Raw genomic sequence first — 16975 nt, forward strand, 5'->3', positions numbered from 1 at the left:
AGGTCACCCCTCAGTCGTCTTTACGAGAAAAGAGCTCCAGTCTGCTCAATCTTTCCTGATAGATATAGCGGGGGTGATTTTAATCCCCAAGAACGGGTGGGTCAGGGGCGGGTGGGAGTTGAAAATAGTTGGTTTTTTGGGTCACAACTGCAAAGTTTTCGGACTTTGCATTCCCAGTGGGAAGACTGTACTTTTACACACCCATGTTAAACCCAGAAACAAAGCCAGGTTGCAGTCGCAACCCAAAAAACAACTATTTTCAACGCTCACCCACCCCCAACCCACCCGTTCTTGGGGGTTAAAATCACCCCCAATCTCTCAGTTCTGGAATCATCCTAGTAAATCTTTTTTGAAACTTCTCCAGTGCCTCTATATTCTTTCTATAATTTGGAGACCAGAACCGTTCACAGTACTCCAAGTGTGGTCTAACCATGGTTCCACACAAGTTAAACATAACTTCTCTGCTTTTCAATTCTATCCCTCCAGAAATGAACCCCAGTGCTTGGTTTGCTTTTTTTATGGACTTATTAACCTGCATTGCTACTTTGTGATTTGTATATCTGTATCCCCAGATCCATCTGCTCCTTTAACCCATTTAGGCACTTATTATCCAAGCAGTATGTGGCCCCCTTATTCTTCCTACAAAAATGTAATACCTCACACTTATCTATATTGTCATTCATTTGCCAATTACACAGCCATTCTGCAAGTTTATTAATGTCTTCCTGTTTTTTGTCACAGTCCTCCTCAGCATTAGCTATACCTCCCAATTTCGTGTCATCTGCAAATTTTGAAATTGTACTACTGATTCCTGAGTCCAAATCGTTTATGTAAATGGTGAACAACAATGGTCCCAGCACCGATCCTTGTCAAACACCAATTCCCACCTTTTGCCAGTCTAAGTAACTCCTTTAACCCCTGCTCTGTTTTCTGTTTTGTAGCCAGCTTGCTACCCATTCTGCTACTTGTCCCATGACTCCACATGCTCTGACCTTAGTCCTGCATCTGCTATCTACTAAATACCTTATCAAAGGCCTTTTGAAAATCCAAATATATTACATCTATTGCATTACCCTGGTCTACCCTTCGGGATAATTTGTGGGATACAAATTTGATTTATCCTCCCCCAACCACCGAGTTCCAGATACCAGCCCCACTATGAAGTGCCAAATGCAATCCAAGCTCTTTATCACTGAGACGGAGAGAAAATTGGAGGAAAGGTTATCCCAGTGATGTTTAGACCAGATCTTAACTCAGCCTGGGAGCAGGTCATCTGCCTACCTCTTAGCCACAGTTGGTGCATGGTTTAGAACAATCCAGGTACAGGTTGGAAAATAAAGGGAATCTTATTCAACATCAAAAACATTTACAGAAGTCCTTTTCATTTTTAATGAACCTTTTAATAAAATGTAATTTTTAATAATGGATATTTTCTATTGTTTACCCAGGTGACATCAGAAATGACTTGTATGTAACATTGGAGAGAGGGGAATATGAGAAAGGAGGCAAGAGTGTGGCCAGGAATGTGGATGTTACTATGTATGTTTTAGATAGTGAGGGGCAGATCCTAAAGGTAAATAAAGCATCCTTTCTTATTCTGTATTGCCATTTTTGAACAATCTAAGTGCAATATTTTATCACAAAAGACCTGCCACAATTTGTGTAAACTGTTTCGGGGAAAAAAGTGATTTGTGGCATGGCTGACAAATATATTGGCACTACTGCGTATTGTGCCCTGGAATGGTGGGGCTTTGTTTATGCCCACAATTCCCCACACAATGATTTCCTGTTCTCCAACACGCCCAGCAGAAGAAGCCAGGTGCTTATCCGTATGGAGGGAGGGAAGGAGGAAGAAATGGAGGTTAAGTTCTCTCAGGCTATTTTAGCAACTTCTATCTGTTTGTAATAAGGTATGTTCCTCAACCAGTGCTCTATAAAGATTGTTTGAGCATTTTTGATGGATGTGATCTCTTTTGTAAATTGCTTCTTAGCTTAGTAAAAAGGTTAACAATAAATAGACACTCATAAAATTTGAAGTCTTTTTCTCTTGGATTAAAATGTCAGGAGAACTTATTTGTTTTTGGAATCTGATCAGATGCTTTCTTCAATCAGTTTCCTATTAATTTGACAGCTTTATTCTCTGAATTCTGCTACAGTTTCTTAGATTCTGTTCTGATTATTTTTGTGCAGAAAGCATCATGATTCCTTGACCTTTAAAACCATTTTCCTTCCTCTTCCAGGATTGCATTTCATTGGGATCTGGAGAAATCCCAGTGAGTGAGCACCACTCCTTTGTGCTTTATCACAACAACAGTCCCAGATGGGCTGAGCTGCTGAAGCTTCCTATTCCTGTGGATAAATTTAGGGGTGCACATGTCCGCCTGGAATTCAGGCACTGTTCCAGTAAGCATCATTACATCGCTGACTCAAACACTGAATAGCCCGATGTGAATAAATAAACACTACGATCTTGTGTGAACTGCAAGTATAAATGAAAAGGGTTGTCAGGTTTAATGTTGCCAGCCTGCAGAGGAATTAATTCAAACTGAGTAATGATTTTATTATAAATCTCTGCACATGTTTTTTTACTATCCCATGTCTCAGATGTGTAGCAAATTCACAGCACCCAGCAGAGTTTTTTTTTCAAGACAGTCCATTGTTACTATTAAAACCTGTAGAAGAAATTAACGTTTGAAAGAAGACTGTATTGTGTACCTGTTAATGGATTAATTTTATGAGTCTAATGGATTAATGTTATAAGTCTAATGATAATACTTGTTCCAACAGAAATCAGAGTGTGATATGATCAAATAATATGAAGTCATGTAACTTCTTAAAGAATAAATGTAGAATAATGGACAGCGTGAATGAGAAGCCCTGAATTCCAAACTTAGTGAGCTAATTGGGTAATTTTGGGTTAATTCTCAAATACAAGAATTTTAACTATTTGAATCACTTTCAGATTGGCCTGTACCTTAAAAATGAAAAGCAGCAGACAAAATATCACTTCACTCACGTGTGCTCTGCCTTCCTATAAATCTCCTTGTGATTAAGGCTGGTGAAGGCTAAATGACTGCTGTTCATAAATTAAGCTGTAGGCAAAAACATTGATACTGATTTAAAAAAATATAATATCTATGTACCACTCGTTCCCCTATCTCTGTTGACAGACATATTTTGTTTTGAATAGAAGTGGGTAATGGCTGTATTCAGTCCCTGCCAGTGTTGAGCTAACTCTGCATCTCATTTACATGGTATTATAGGGAGGGGGAGTAATCTGTTTGGCATGACGAGAAATTCAAACTCTATTTTAGGAATACCTCATTTTCAGTCCCTCCAAATCTAAATTGAAGCTGTATCCCATGATCTAAGAATGTGCTGATTTCATAAAGGATACGACATGTTGAAGCATTTGATAAGATTTTTCTTTCCATACCTGAAGCTGGTAGTGTAGCTGGCAATAGTTTAAATCACAAATAAATGATGCTGCTCCCCCTGCCTTGTAGAATTAAAATGGTTGACATTTTTTAAATAGATATTAGTGCATTTTATTTAAATTATGTTTTGTTTTGTTACTAACCTGGGAATGGTTTCTGCTGTGGCTGTATTGGGCTTCATAATGTCAGTGCCTAAAATGAAGGGCATTCTTTTTCACATGAAAAACATTTCATCAAGGAGAGTAGTTCTCCCACATTTATGTCATGAAACCGAACAGTAGTTTAGTTGCCATCCTGTTTTGGCAGGAACTAAATTGCTGAAATTATGACAGTTCCAGTTTTGCCTTTGCATTTGTACTAATGCTACTGCCCCTATCCCAACACCAAAAAACTCAATTTAAAAAAAAAGTCCACCCTTTGCTTCACTCGCAAATATAATTAAGGCCATCGACACAAAACCCTAATACCATCTCATTCATAGTGGAACAATTATATCTAAACTCTGGGGAGTAACAAAGCAGATCAAAAGCTAGTTAGCACTTCAAACACCAATACTAACCTCAAGAGGAAAGTACATTTGAGTTTTCTAAAACAGAATTTGGGAACCTAATAGACTCTCAGAACAGTTCTTCACTTTTATTATTCTCGAAATAAACTGAAAGTTAAGACCCAATTCTAATTTTGCTTTTTGACAGTGATTCAGTTACCACAGTCCTCAGGTGGTAGATCTTCCACAATAGTTGTTACTTATTTCCTATTTTGTTCCTAGCAAAAGAAAAAGGAGAAAAAAAGCTTTTTGGGTTCTCCTTCGTTCCACTGATGCAAGAAGATGGCAGAACGTTGCCGGATGGTATTCATGAACTCTTGGTCCACAAGGTAATTGCACTTTGAGTATAATTGAATTGATGAGCACTATAATTGTATCCAGAGTAAAAATGTACTGAATCTTTATGGACAATTGCAAATTTCAGCCTCTGCCAAGCCATCACAAAGTGGTTCCAAGTACTTTGGTGCCAAGATTCCATTCTGTTCATCAACACAAAGCAAATGTTGATGCAGGTGAAATAGATATCTATATAATAATTTTTAAGTATTTCCCAATCACTGAATTTAAAAGAAAATCATTATTATTCGAGATTTGTTAATTATGTACATAGTTGCTCTGCACATAGCTCTAGGTGGCAATAAAAAAAGGCAAACATGATAATAGGTTGCATTAGTAGTGGGACAGAAAACAAATCAAGAAGTGATATTACTGTAAAAGGCACTGGTTAGACACCATTCGGAACACTGCATGTATTGGTGCAGCATATGGTGCCCAGGATAATGCCAACCTCAGGTATCTTAAGTTATGAGAAAAGATTGAGGAAGTTAAGCTTGTTCTTGTTGGAAAAGAGACTTTGAGCAAGCGTATTGTGTTTAGCAAGGCTTTAGTCAATGAGAGGGAAACAGGATGAGATTTGAAAGGATATACCCACTTGCCTGGCAACTTCCTTCCCCCCTAAATGGTGAGCAGGGCTGGATTTTCCAGGCACATGGGATAGGTGGAGCTGGCGATGCACTCATAATGGTATGGGCACCTACCAGCTCCACATTAATTAGGTGCCCTCCTACTGACCCCACAATCTCTGGCAGGGTCAGTGCTGGAGGGCACCATTGGGTGCAATCCCAGCATAATTGTCAGGATTGTGGCCTTCAAATTCTCATGGTTTCTATGTTTTAGTATCGGTGGCATTGAGCTGTAGCCAGAATATGATTACAAAATGATTGATGCTACATTACTGATACTCCCCACACTAAAGTTGTATGATTCCTAGCCCATCCATATAATGAATCACAAAAACCTACACCATTGCTAACTGGGTACAAACATGCAGCAGATACATGATTTGCATGGCCTTAAATACCACCAGTGATGATGAAGTTTGACTGCAATGCAATGGTAATACTCCTTGTTTTAACATGGATGATTTAACAAACTCACAAATTTCTATTTTACAGTGTGAAGAAAACACAAACTTTCAGGACCCTGCTCGCTACCTCAAACTTCAGTATTGTAAAGGGAATCTCCATGGGAACAGTCAGCCAGTCAAAGCTTCCAAGGAGACTTTTTGGATCTCATCTTTTCTGTGCTCCACTAAGCTCACTCAGAATGGTAGGAAAATATTTTCTCTGGAGTAAATGGACTTTCTGCTTTAATTTCTTTCATTTGGTTCTGTGTGATGTTTGGGGCTCGGCTCTGTTCACTGATACATTGGAAGGAGTTCAGACAGTGCTGATGAGGATGATTCTAGAATTTATTTGAAGTTATGAAGAGTGGTTTGCAGAATGGAACTTGTTTTCATTGGAGAAAGGAAGATGTCTTAAAATTCTAAAAGATCCAGGTTATCAAGTTTACCTGCCTTTACATTCCTTAACATTAATGAAATGATTCAGCCATTTGTCACAAAATATAGTAAATGGAAAAATAGTACAAATCCTTCAGTTTGTACATATAAAGACAAATACACTCTCCGTGGTGTGTTCCCAGACAGTATCACATTGCAGACTGTGTGTTATTGTCTTATTTGCCTTTGGGACGTTGGTGAAGCTGGCAAGGCTGTATTTATTGCCCAATGCTCGTTGTCCTGAAAAAGTGGTGGTGGACCGTCCCCTTGAACCAATCTAGTCCTTGCTTTCACAATGGTGTTAGATAGGAAATTCCTGGATATTGACACAGTGATGATGAAGGAACGGTGATATATGTCCATGGCAGGATGGTGTGTGACTTGGAGGGAAACTTCGAGCAATGGTTTTTCCATAAAATTGCTGCTCTTGCCCTTGTTGGTAGAGGTCTCGGGAGGGAAGTGCTGTCAAAGTAACCTAGGTGAGTTGCTGCAGTGTCTCCTGTAGATAGTGGAGTGGGTCAGTAATGAGTCCAATGGCAGAGGTGCAGATCAGCCCTGTCTTAAATGGTGTTGAACTTCCTGAGAGTTGTTGTGGCTGCAAACCATCCAGGCTAATGGTGAGTTTTCCATCACACTCCTGACTTGACGTAGATGATGGAGAGGCTTTAAGAGGTCTGAAGGTGAAGCACTCATGGAAGATTGTCAAGCATCTGCCCTGCTTTTGTAGCTATGGCATTGCTGCGACTGGTCCAGTTAAACCTCTGGTCATTGGTGATCCATAAGATGTTGACAGTTGAGGACTCAGTGACAGTTGAAGGGTGGGTGTTATGGCTGGGCTTTCTCTAACTCAAAATGGTCAATACCTAGCACTTAGGTGCCACTTGTCAGCTCAAGCCTGGATGTTGTTCAGGTCCTGTTGGTTGGCATGGGCTGCTTCGTTAATGACCTTCCTTGCATCATAAGGTCAGGAATGAGGATGTTTGCTGATGATTCCAGTGTTCAGCTCTATTTACAACTTTATTTTCCCAAATTGCTGTACGTTTTGCAATTTTTACATTTTGCACTTCAGGCCTGTACAACTTGACTTGTTTTTGTCAGTTTTTTCCCATCAAAAATTCCTATGTCCATATTTATAATGGATTTTATCAATGTGAACTGGTAACTGTACAATCTAGCCAACGCATTCCCACAAATCACTCAAAATGCATTCTAAAAATGTTTTCAGCTGTAATTTTTTCCCTTGTATCTAAAATGTCTAATGTCCAAAATAAGGGTTTAAACAAAATATATATATATATTTTTAAATTACATCTTTTACAATAATATAATTAAATTGTGGCCCTTAGGTTTTACCTGAAGACCTTAGCCTCTCCTAAAAGCCTGGGCTTCGACTTGATATTTTTACCCAGAGCTATGACTGAGTTGAAGTTTTATTGTGTAGTCTGAGCTCGTGGAGTGTATCAAATTTCCCAAGATGCATCAGCCCCGTTTAGTCAGCTGTACTGATGGATATTTTTCTTCAGCTTCTTGCATTTTATACTCAGTAGTTTTTCTTCCTAGAATTTTGAAAAGCAAGAGAATAAATTTCAAAAGCTTCATTGAGATAAATGTTATATTGAGCATTTTTAGAGATTTTTAAGAGAGGTTCTGTGAGTGAGAGACAGAGTGTGCTAATTACACACCTGTTGTAATTTTTGTTTTCTGTTCAATACACTTTGGAATGTATTAAGCTGAGAGAGAAGGAAGTGACAGCATGTTTTTCTTCATTTAATGTTCAATTTTTTAAAAAATTGGTTGAATTTTGATGCCAACTTATTAGGTCATCTATGTTTTGTTGGGAGTTGGAAAAGAGAAATGTTAATTGTTTACACCTGTGCGACAGAGGTTTATATTTCTAACACATATGTAACAGAGAGAAAGAATGTCAAATGGATAGTTTCATTCCTCATTCTAATTTGATTTTTTAAAAAGTTTAATTTTGAAAGCAAACCAAGCCTCTTGCTCTGGCACTGAGTGGCTCTGTCTCCTTGATGAAAAGTCACCATCCTCCCTCACCAGTTGCTGCCTGAGCTGCTGAGTGTTTCCTGCATTTTCTGTTTTTATTTACTGTATCCAACAAATGTATATGGGCAACACCATGCCTAATTTACTCCTACTTATTCACTTACGATTTGAAAGGAGCAACCAAATTTTTAAATATCAACTGTTGCAATTGTACTATATAGAACTGAAATAATTATCTTGTTTCATTGTTCAACTTTGTAAAACATTTATTTACATTTTTAACATATTCTACTTTCTAGGAGACTTACTAGATTTTTTGAAATGGAGAGCCCACCCAGAAAGGATATGTGACATCCTCTCAAAATTCAAAGATATAGATGGTGCAGAAATAGTCAAGGTAGAATGCATTGTCGTAATTTGATATTTCCCCAGCACATTATGTAAAATGGCCTTTGATTTGCTGGGAAGACCATTGATCCTAAATTTTCACTTGAATCACTTTTGTAGTTTTTGCAAGATACATTGGATGCATTATTTGGAATTTTGGATGAAAATCCCCAAAAATATGGATTGAAGGTTTTTGATTCATTGGTGAGTATCTTTCAAACTACTGCCTTAGATAATTATATGCAGCAGTGACCTGACCAATCCACATTCAATACTCTTGTGATGAATGATGCTGTTATGTTTTAAACTAGAATCTAATTTGTGTGAGATTTGCAATCAATTTTTAATAAATTCCAATTATTTTAGTCTTGGGATATTAAAGTTATTGTAAGAAAGTAAATTTATGTGTGGTATAAGTAATCACTTTTTATTGCATCTCCCTTTCACCTTCTATTAAGACAAGTTTTTTTTAACCGTTTCAGTTAGCTAACTTCCATTCACCTGAACCACTGCATTTCCTGACCGATTACATTGTCCTATGAACAATTTAGCCATTTCATATTAATTTGTGGATACCAGACCATAGTATTCCTAACAAATTTGATGTCGCTTGTTGAGTTCCAATTAAAAGGAAGTATAACCCATTACAATGTATTTGTAAGAACATTTTTTCAAATGCGTTTGTCTGTTACAGGTTCATATAATAAATTTGCTGCAGGACATCAAGTTTCAGCATTTTAAACCAGTCATGGATACGTACATAGAGAGCCATTTTGCAGGAGCATTGGCTTACAGGTACTGTCCAGTGGGTTTGTTTTCTAATTCTCAGCGTGATGCACTTTCTCTGGGTTCATTGGGGGTTAAATTGGTTAACCCCCGAAAACGAGCACTGAGATCGTGGTGCGCGATTAACGTGCGCCCGGTCGTTGAGATGCAGGCAGCACTTAACATTCGTGCTGCCTGCTGTTTCACATGATTGCTGCATGCAGCCAGCACTACTTGCACTGTTGACTAGCTGCTCAACAGCAGAGGGCTCAGATATGTCAAGTGGCGAGGATACAAAACTGGCTTAGTGGCAGAAGGCAGAGGGTGATGGTCGAAGGTTGTTTTTGTGACTGGAAGCCTGTGGCCAGTGGGGTACCACAGGGATCGGTGCTGGGTCCCTTGCTGTTTGTGGTCTACATTAACGACTTGGATATGAATGTAAAAGGTATGATCAGTAAGTTCGCTGATGATACAAAGATTGGTAGAGTGGTAAATAGCGAGGAGGATAGCCTCAGTCTGCAGGACGATATAGATGGGTTGGTCAGATGGGCGGAACAGTGGCAAATGGAATTTAACCCGGAAAAGTGCGAGGTAATGCACTTTGGAGGGACTAACAAGGCAAGGGAATACACAATGAATGGGAGGACCCTAGGCAAGACAGAGGGTCAGAGGGATCTTGGTGTGCAAGTTCACAGATCCCTGAAGGCGGCGGAACAGGTAGATAAAGTGGTAAAGAAGGCATATGGGATACTTGCCTTTATTAGCCGAGGCATAGAATATAAGAGCAAGGAGGTTATGATGGAGCTGTATAAAACACTGGTTAGGCCACAGCTGGAGTACTGTGTGCAGTTCTGGTCGCCACACTACAGGAAGGATGTGATCGCTTTGGAGAGGGTGCAGAGGAGATTCACCAGGATGTTACCAGGGCTGGAGCGCTTCAGCTATGAAGAGAGACTGGGAAGATTGGGTTTGTTTTCCTTGGAGCAGAGGAGGCTGAGGGGGGACATGATTGAGGTGTACAAAATTATGAGGGGCACAGATAGGATGGATACTAAGGAGCTTTTTCCCTTCGTTGAGGGTTCTATAACAAGGGGACATAGATTCAAGGTAAAAGGCGGGAGGTTTAGAGGGGATTTGAGAAAGAACTTTTTCACCCAGAGGGTGGTTGGAGTCTGGAACTCACTGCCTGAAAGGGTTGTGGAGGCAGGAACCCTCACAGCATTCAAGAAGCATTTGGATGAGCACTTGAAATGCCATAGCATACAAGGCTACGGACCAAATGCTGGAATATGGGATTAGAGTAGACAGGGCTGATGGCCGGCGCGGACACGATGGGCCGAAGGGCCTCTATCCGTGCTGTATAACTCTATGACTCTATGACCATTTTAAGGCAGCCTGCACCTCTTAAAGGAGAGGTGCACTGTGGCTGCAGGAAGTGGTGGAAGTCAATGGTGAAGTGAATCCGTGTTGCAATATAGTGAAGCATGGTAATGATGGGAGCTCTGGAATTTTTAATGAGCAGCAACTTGGCTGCTCAAAGTTTGCAGGACTCTCGTATTTTCAAAATATAAGATACGGGTCCGCACGGAGTCTGAATGAAGATCAGAAATCAGACATGTAAAATACTAGATGCCGGTCCCATCCTTATGTTTACGAACTGTTGAGTTCTTTCAAAACATTGAATAAAGGCTGCTCCCAACTGCATCCCACATCTTCAAATGTGCACACCAGACCCCGCCAATCTGCTGATCTGAGTTTGTACCAGGACTGCAAGAGAGCCTGCACCAAGGTTCTCCGATGATGCACAAGAAGCCTCGGTGCAAGAAGGAGGGGCATCCTATATCCGCAGGGGTGGGGGGGCAAGAAGCCCCCCAGACAAATGCTCCCGAGGCAATGGGTGGCAGTAGGGGATGAAGTCAATGCCAGGAGCATAGCACCACTAGCATGGAGGCAGTGCAGGAAAAAGTGCAGTAATTTGACATGATTGGTCAAGGTGCGTGAGTTCAACTGATAAGTGGCATCTCCTACCCACTGTACCACTAGCCGCATCCACTGGTCCACTCACGACACCCCCCATCACCCACCTACCAACAAGCTCTTTCAATCAGGACTCAACTCATCCAATCAGATGCTTCATCTCACCCTCACACATTACCACTGTTGCAAGCCGCACACCCACAACTCACAGATCACACACACTGGCAGCTATTCTACCATGACAGCCACATCACCCAATCTTGCAGGACACTCACCAACACACGTCCTGCTTTCTTGCAGGAGAAGGTGGTGCATAACAGGAGGCAGCAAGTGACAGTGGCTCCATGGAACATGAACCTGCTGTCCTTTCTCAGGATGACAGCATTCCTGTCGCACCCCTGCCACTCCGCCAGTGCCCTTGCTGTTGCCTGTCAGTTAGCCAGCCCACTCCCTGTCGAGTAATGAAACTTTATTTTAGGAAGATGGGAACAGGAGTAGGCCATTTAGCCCGTTGAGCCTGTTCCTCCATTCAGTGAGATCATGGCTGATCCATGACCTGAACTCCATATACCCGCCTTAGCCCCATATCCCTTAATACCTTTGGTTAACAAAAATCTATCAATCTCTGATTTAAATTTAACAATTGAGCTAGCATCAACTGCCGTTTGCGGAAGAGAGTTCCAAACTTCTGCCACCCTTTGCGTGTAGAAGTGTTTCCTAACTTCATTTGTGAAAGTCCTGGCTCTAATGTTTAGGGTATGTCATCTAGTCCTAGACTCCCCAACCAGTGGAAATAGGGTAGATAGAGAGAAACTATCAGTTCCCCTTAATATCTTGAAAACGTCGATCAAATCATCCCTTAATCTTCTAAATTCCAGTTTGTGTAATCTCTCCTCGTAATTGAACACTTGGAGTCCAGGTATCATTCTAGTAAATCTATGCTGCACTCCCTCCAAGGCCAATATATCCTTCCTAAGGTGCGGTGCCCAGAACTGAACACAGTATTCCAAGTGTGGTCTAACCAGGGCTTTGTATAGCTGTAGCATAACTTCTACCCCCTATTATTTTAGTCCTCTAGATATAAAGGCCAGCATTCCATTAGCTTTTTGATTATTTTCGGTACCTGTCCATGACATTTCAATGATCTATGTACATGGACCCCTAAGTCTCTTTGGACCTCCTCTGTTTTCAGCTTTTCACCATTTAGAAAGTACTCTGATCTATCCATTTCAGGTCCGAAGGGATAACCTCTGACTTGCCCACATTGAAATCCATTTGCCACAGTTTTGCCCATTCACTTAATCTATTAATATCTCTCTGAAATGTTATGCTTCTATCTACACTGCTTACAATGCTGCCTATCTTTGTGTCATTGGCAAACTTGGATATGCGTCTCTCTATCCCATCATCCAAGTCATTAATAAATACAGTGAGTAGTTGAGGCCTCAACACCGATCACTGTGGGACACCACTAGTCATATCCTGCCAATTTGAGTACCTGCCCATTGTCTCTGATTCCTGCTGCTCAGCCTATTTCTGAAGCAGGTTTCAAAGAAGTTTCTGCCTGCAAAGTCAGCATAGGATTCTGTAAAATTGCTTTACTGGCATGTATGGGTAGACCAACTGGTCAGCCTACCTGTTGGCGGAACAGGGTAGTGGCGAGAAGCCCGCAGCAGCACCAGTTGATGGTTGTGATTGCGGCCTTGTGCACACACAGTGCTCCAAAACTACCTGCAGTCTTAAAGGGGAGGATTTAGCCCTTTTCCTTTTTACAACCCACCTGATGCGGTTGACCTCCAAAAACACTATTGCTGGCTCAACTATATCACTGCCTCCATAATCTCTTCTAACCAGATCCCAGATGAGTTAGTTCATAAGCAATCATAGTTTCAACAAAAATAATTCAATATCCACAGAACTCACAACATAATCATAGTTCATTGTAACTGTGTTAAAAAAGGGTTGATGATAGTAATATTCCACCTTTCCCAGATTGATATCCTCTATAAGTGAATGAAGAAGTTTCAACATGGTAATTTATGTAGCTGGAATGCTGGAGCTCCAATACTCTGTACATTTGAGTGAATGTGAATTTATACCCATGATTCCCACATACTGCAGACTACTAAATAGAGACCAAAAATTTTTATAAATGGAGGTAAAGAAAATTGGAGGAAGTGTTACTACAGGCTGCTCTTGCAAACATCTTAGAAATTGGTTTCAGAATATTGTTGATGGAGGCCTGGGACCAGCAACTGGTCCATCTTGTCACACAGACATGGTGAACTAGGGAGAAGAAGGTACTTTTTAAAAAAAATATATATAAATATTCACTTACTTTACCTTTTTCTTGTAACACCACAATATTCTAAATGTTATAGGGACCTTATAAAAGTGCTGAAAAGATACATTGATCGTTCAATAGAAGCGGAGCGACAAGAGCACATTCAGGATGTGCTGAGGGTAAGAGTTTGTATCCACCAATGAAAATCCTTTTTTTTAAAAAAAATGTCCTGAAGACTTATCAAAATTCTGATTTGAGAGAAAGAGGTTAAGATGAAGCCAGATTTCAACCTTTTTTTTCAACTACAGCAATGAATCTAGGGGACTTACTTCCATTGGCTGTTGTTAGTTCACTTCATAAATAGTGCACTATTGGCTACTTTCAGTTTGCGCCAGTGAGCAAACAACTGTGGTAATGTTTCAGGGAACTTGCACTAAACTCTTTTATATAAATGTTTAGTGTTGAATAACAATAAAGCGATATTATATTTTCAATTTCTCCAGTGTTAATTCTTCAAACATGTTGAAAAGTTGACTTGTAGTTCAATTCAATCATGATTTGTTAACTATGTTTTTGTAATACGGCAAAAAATCAAAGGGTGTGGTATCCTGATTATACTAACAGCCAGCGAAGCCTGAGCTGTTACGCTTATTAGTGGCACTGTCCCAAGGTGAAGATACTATTTTTTTCAGAGTTCAAACAGTATGGTATCACAGGAGCTTCTCTATGGACTCTGAATAGTGCCAATTGCCCAACTTGTTTATCTCATCATATATAATAATAATAATATATATAATCCTATAAATAATTATAGACAATTTATAATCTAAATAAAATATTGAATTTGATCTGAAATATGATACGTCATATTATAATGAATGGAAATTAGTTAGAATGAGTGGACATCCTCAAGTATTGCCCATGGAAAGTCAGGACAAAGTTAACTTACTTCAGAGCGCATTGGTGAGGCTGTAGGTATAGGTATGGGGATCTGAAGCTTCTGGAGTTCTATCCAGTTGAGCTGCAGGTGTGACTGGGTGACAGGTCGCTTCATAAAGAGAAAATCCTATTTAGACACCACCTAGAAGCAAGACAGAATATTGATGCCCAAATAAGAAGTATAAGAAGTGCCTGATATCCATAGCAAATTTAATTTATTATAGATTAGTTGCCATTGCTGGCTTATATCACACGAACAAAGTGTTTTGTGATTGTAATCACTAACAAAAGTTTTCGATTTAAGAGTCTTGTTCGCAATTGTCTTCAAAGTGGTTTTATTTTTTAATGTCCTATAAGTCTTGGAATGGTGTACTTATTTCTTTAATACGTCACCAATAGTGATCTGAATTCAGATTCATTCAGTGTATTCTGGTCGGGTTTTAATAAATGGAGTAGGAAATCTTTATTGGTATTACAATATTGACATTGAAATGTGAAAATTAGGCTCCCCGAGTGGTCAGTGTTTCCGCAAGTTTTAATGACTTACCAATAATAACATATAGATATGGAATGTAAAAATTTAAGTGCTAATTGATTTTGGGTGGGTTGTACTTTAGTGATTGACCAACAATGCATTGGGATGGGGTAACATGTACCTTTACTAAACCCAAAACGAGGCCAGCTAATACAGACCCACCGTACAAGTTGAAGAACTCGAGTGACTCTGGGAATCGCATTTTAAATTTTGAAGAGTTTCTGTGCAGCTGGCCATCTGTTAGTTTGTTGCAAGCAACTGTTTTGGGGATGAATAATACAGTGCTGTAAAGGCCCTATTATGATGGATACCTTCAAAAAGATGCCAGTTCCGGACAATAAAGCAGCTCTGTAAGGCAACAAATCATAATTTAAATAATAATAAAATAGTAACAGGCCTATATATTACTGCTGTTGTGTGAACCGTGTTTTTTTTGAGTTTGGGTGTCGATTGAAAGTTTTAAAATACAACAGGTACAGTAATTCCAGTCATTTCACAACCATACATTATAAATTGCCTAATTCTGATTCTAGGCACAGGAATATATATTTAAATATATAATTCACTCCCGGAGCCTATACACTCTTGCAACTGGTGGACAGAACGAGGAAGAATTTCGAAGTAGTATTTACGAATTATTCCAGTCAGTGCGATACTTCCTCTCCGTAGAAAGCCAGGGATCTTCCATCATTACACAGACTCAGGTGAGCAGTATAAATCAGTAAAAGAACGCATTCTCAACATGCAAATAAGTAATCAATGTACCACTAACATTTTCTATGTTGCTCCAAAAATGGAATTATGGTCGAAGATGTTGAAACATTCATGGATCTTTCCTGGCGTAGTTCATGGGTAATCCAGGGTTTGGAGAATGGTTGGCCCAGAATTTCCTGAAAACTTGCACCGAACCAAAGGCATAAAACTCATAGAATCGTAGAAAATTTACAGCACAGAAATAGGCCATTCGGCCCATCGTGTCCACGCTGGCCGAAAGTAAGCCACCCAGCCTAATCCCACTTTCCAGCACTTGGTCCATAGCGTTGTAGGTCACGGCACTTCAGGTGCACATTCAAGTACTTTTTGAATGAGTTGAGGATTTCTGTCTCTAGCACCCTATCATGCAGTGAGTTCCAGACCCCAACCACCCTCGGTGAAAATTTTTTTCCTCAGCTCCCCTCTAATCCTTCTACCAATCACTTTAAATCTATGCCCCCTGGTTATTGACCTCTCTGCTATGAGAAATAGGTTCTTCCTTTCCACTCTATCTAGGCTCCTCATAATTTGGTACACCTCAATTAAATCACCCCTCAGCCTCTTCTGTTCCAAAGAAAACAACCCGAGCCTATCCAATCTTTCCTCATTGTTAAAATTTTCCAGTCCTGGCAACATCCTTGTAAATCTCCAATGTACCCTTTCAAGTGCAATTACATCCTTCCTGTAATGTGGTGACCAGAACTGGGCACAGTACTCAAGCTGTGGCCGAACCAAGTTTTATACAGTTCCATCAAAGCTTCCCTGCTCTTATATTTTATGCCTCGGCTAATAAAGGAAAGTGTTCCATATGCCTTCGTAACCACCTTATCTATCTGTCCTGCTAGCTTCAGGTATTTGTGGACATGCACTCCAAGGTCCTTCACTTCCTCTGCACCTTTCAGTATCCTCCCATTTATTGTGTACTCCCTTGCCTTGTTTGCCCTCCCCAAATGCATTACCTCACACTTCTCCAAATTGAATTCCATTTGTGACTTTTCTGCCCACCTGACCAGTCCATTGATATCTTCCTGCAGTCTACAGCTTTCCTCCTCACTATCAACCACCCGGCCAATTTTTGTATCATCTGCAAACTTTTTAATCATGCCCCCTACATTTAAGCCCAAATCATTAATATATACCACAAATAGCAAGGGACCTAGTACTGAGCCCTGCGGAACTCCACTGGAAACAGCTTTCCAGTCACAAAAACACCCGTCTACCATTCCCCTTTGCTTCTTGCCACTGAGCCAATTTTGAATCCAACTTGCCACTTTCCCTTGGATTCCATGGGCTTGTACTTTTCTGACCAGTCTGCCATGCAGGACCTTATCAAAAGCCTTGCTAAAATCCATGTAGACTACATTAAAAGCACTACCCTCATCGACCCTCCTTGTTACCTCCTCAAAAAATTCAATCAAGTTAGTCTGACACAACCTTCCCTTAACACATCCATGCTGACTGTCCTTGATTACTTTGTGCCTTTCTAAGTGACTGTTTATCCTGTCCC

At 40.1% G+C, this 16975-nt stretch overlaps 1 protein-coding gene across 1 annotated transcript in view; it reads left to right on the plus strand.

Moving 5' to 3' along the window:
- LOC137334698 (dedicator of cytokinesis protein 4-like) overlaps positions 1 to 16975 on the plus strand; it is a 329737-nt gene that overhangs the window by 196201 nt on the left and 116561 nt on the right. The window contains exons 14-22 of the mRNA XM_067999572.1: positions 1449 to 1573; positions 2241 to 2403; positions 4207 to 4313; positions 5439 to 5592; positions 8128 to 8225; positions 8336 to 8419; positions 8910 to 9010; positions 13339 to 13420; positions 15249 to 15419. Of these exons, the coding sequence (XP_067855673.1) occupies positions 1449 to 1573; positions 2241 to 2403; positions 4207 to 4313; positions 5439 to 5592; positions 8128 to 8225; positions 8336 to 8419; positions 8910 to 9010; positions 13339 to 13420; positions 15249 to 15419 (1085 nt within the window). The remainder of the gene's footprint in view (positions 1 to 1448; positions 1574 to 2240; positions 2404 to 4206; positions 4314 to 5438; positions 5593 to 8127; positions 8226 to 8335; positions 8420 to 8909; positions 9011 to 13338; positions 13421 to 15248; positions 15420 to 16975) is intronic.

Source organism: Heptranchias perlo, chromosome 18 (genome assembly GCF_035084215.1).
Source record: "Heptranchias perlo isolate sHepPer1 chromosome 18, sHepPer1.hap1, whole genome shotgun sequence".
Lineage (NCBI taxonomy): Eukaryota > Metazoa > Chordata > Chondrichthyes > Hexanchiformes > Hexanchidae > Heptranchias > Heptranchias perlo.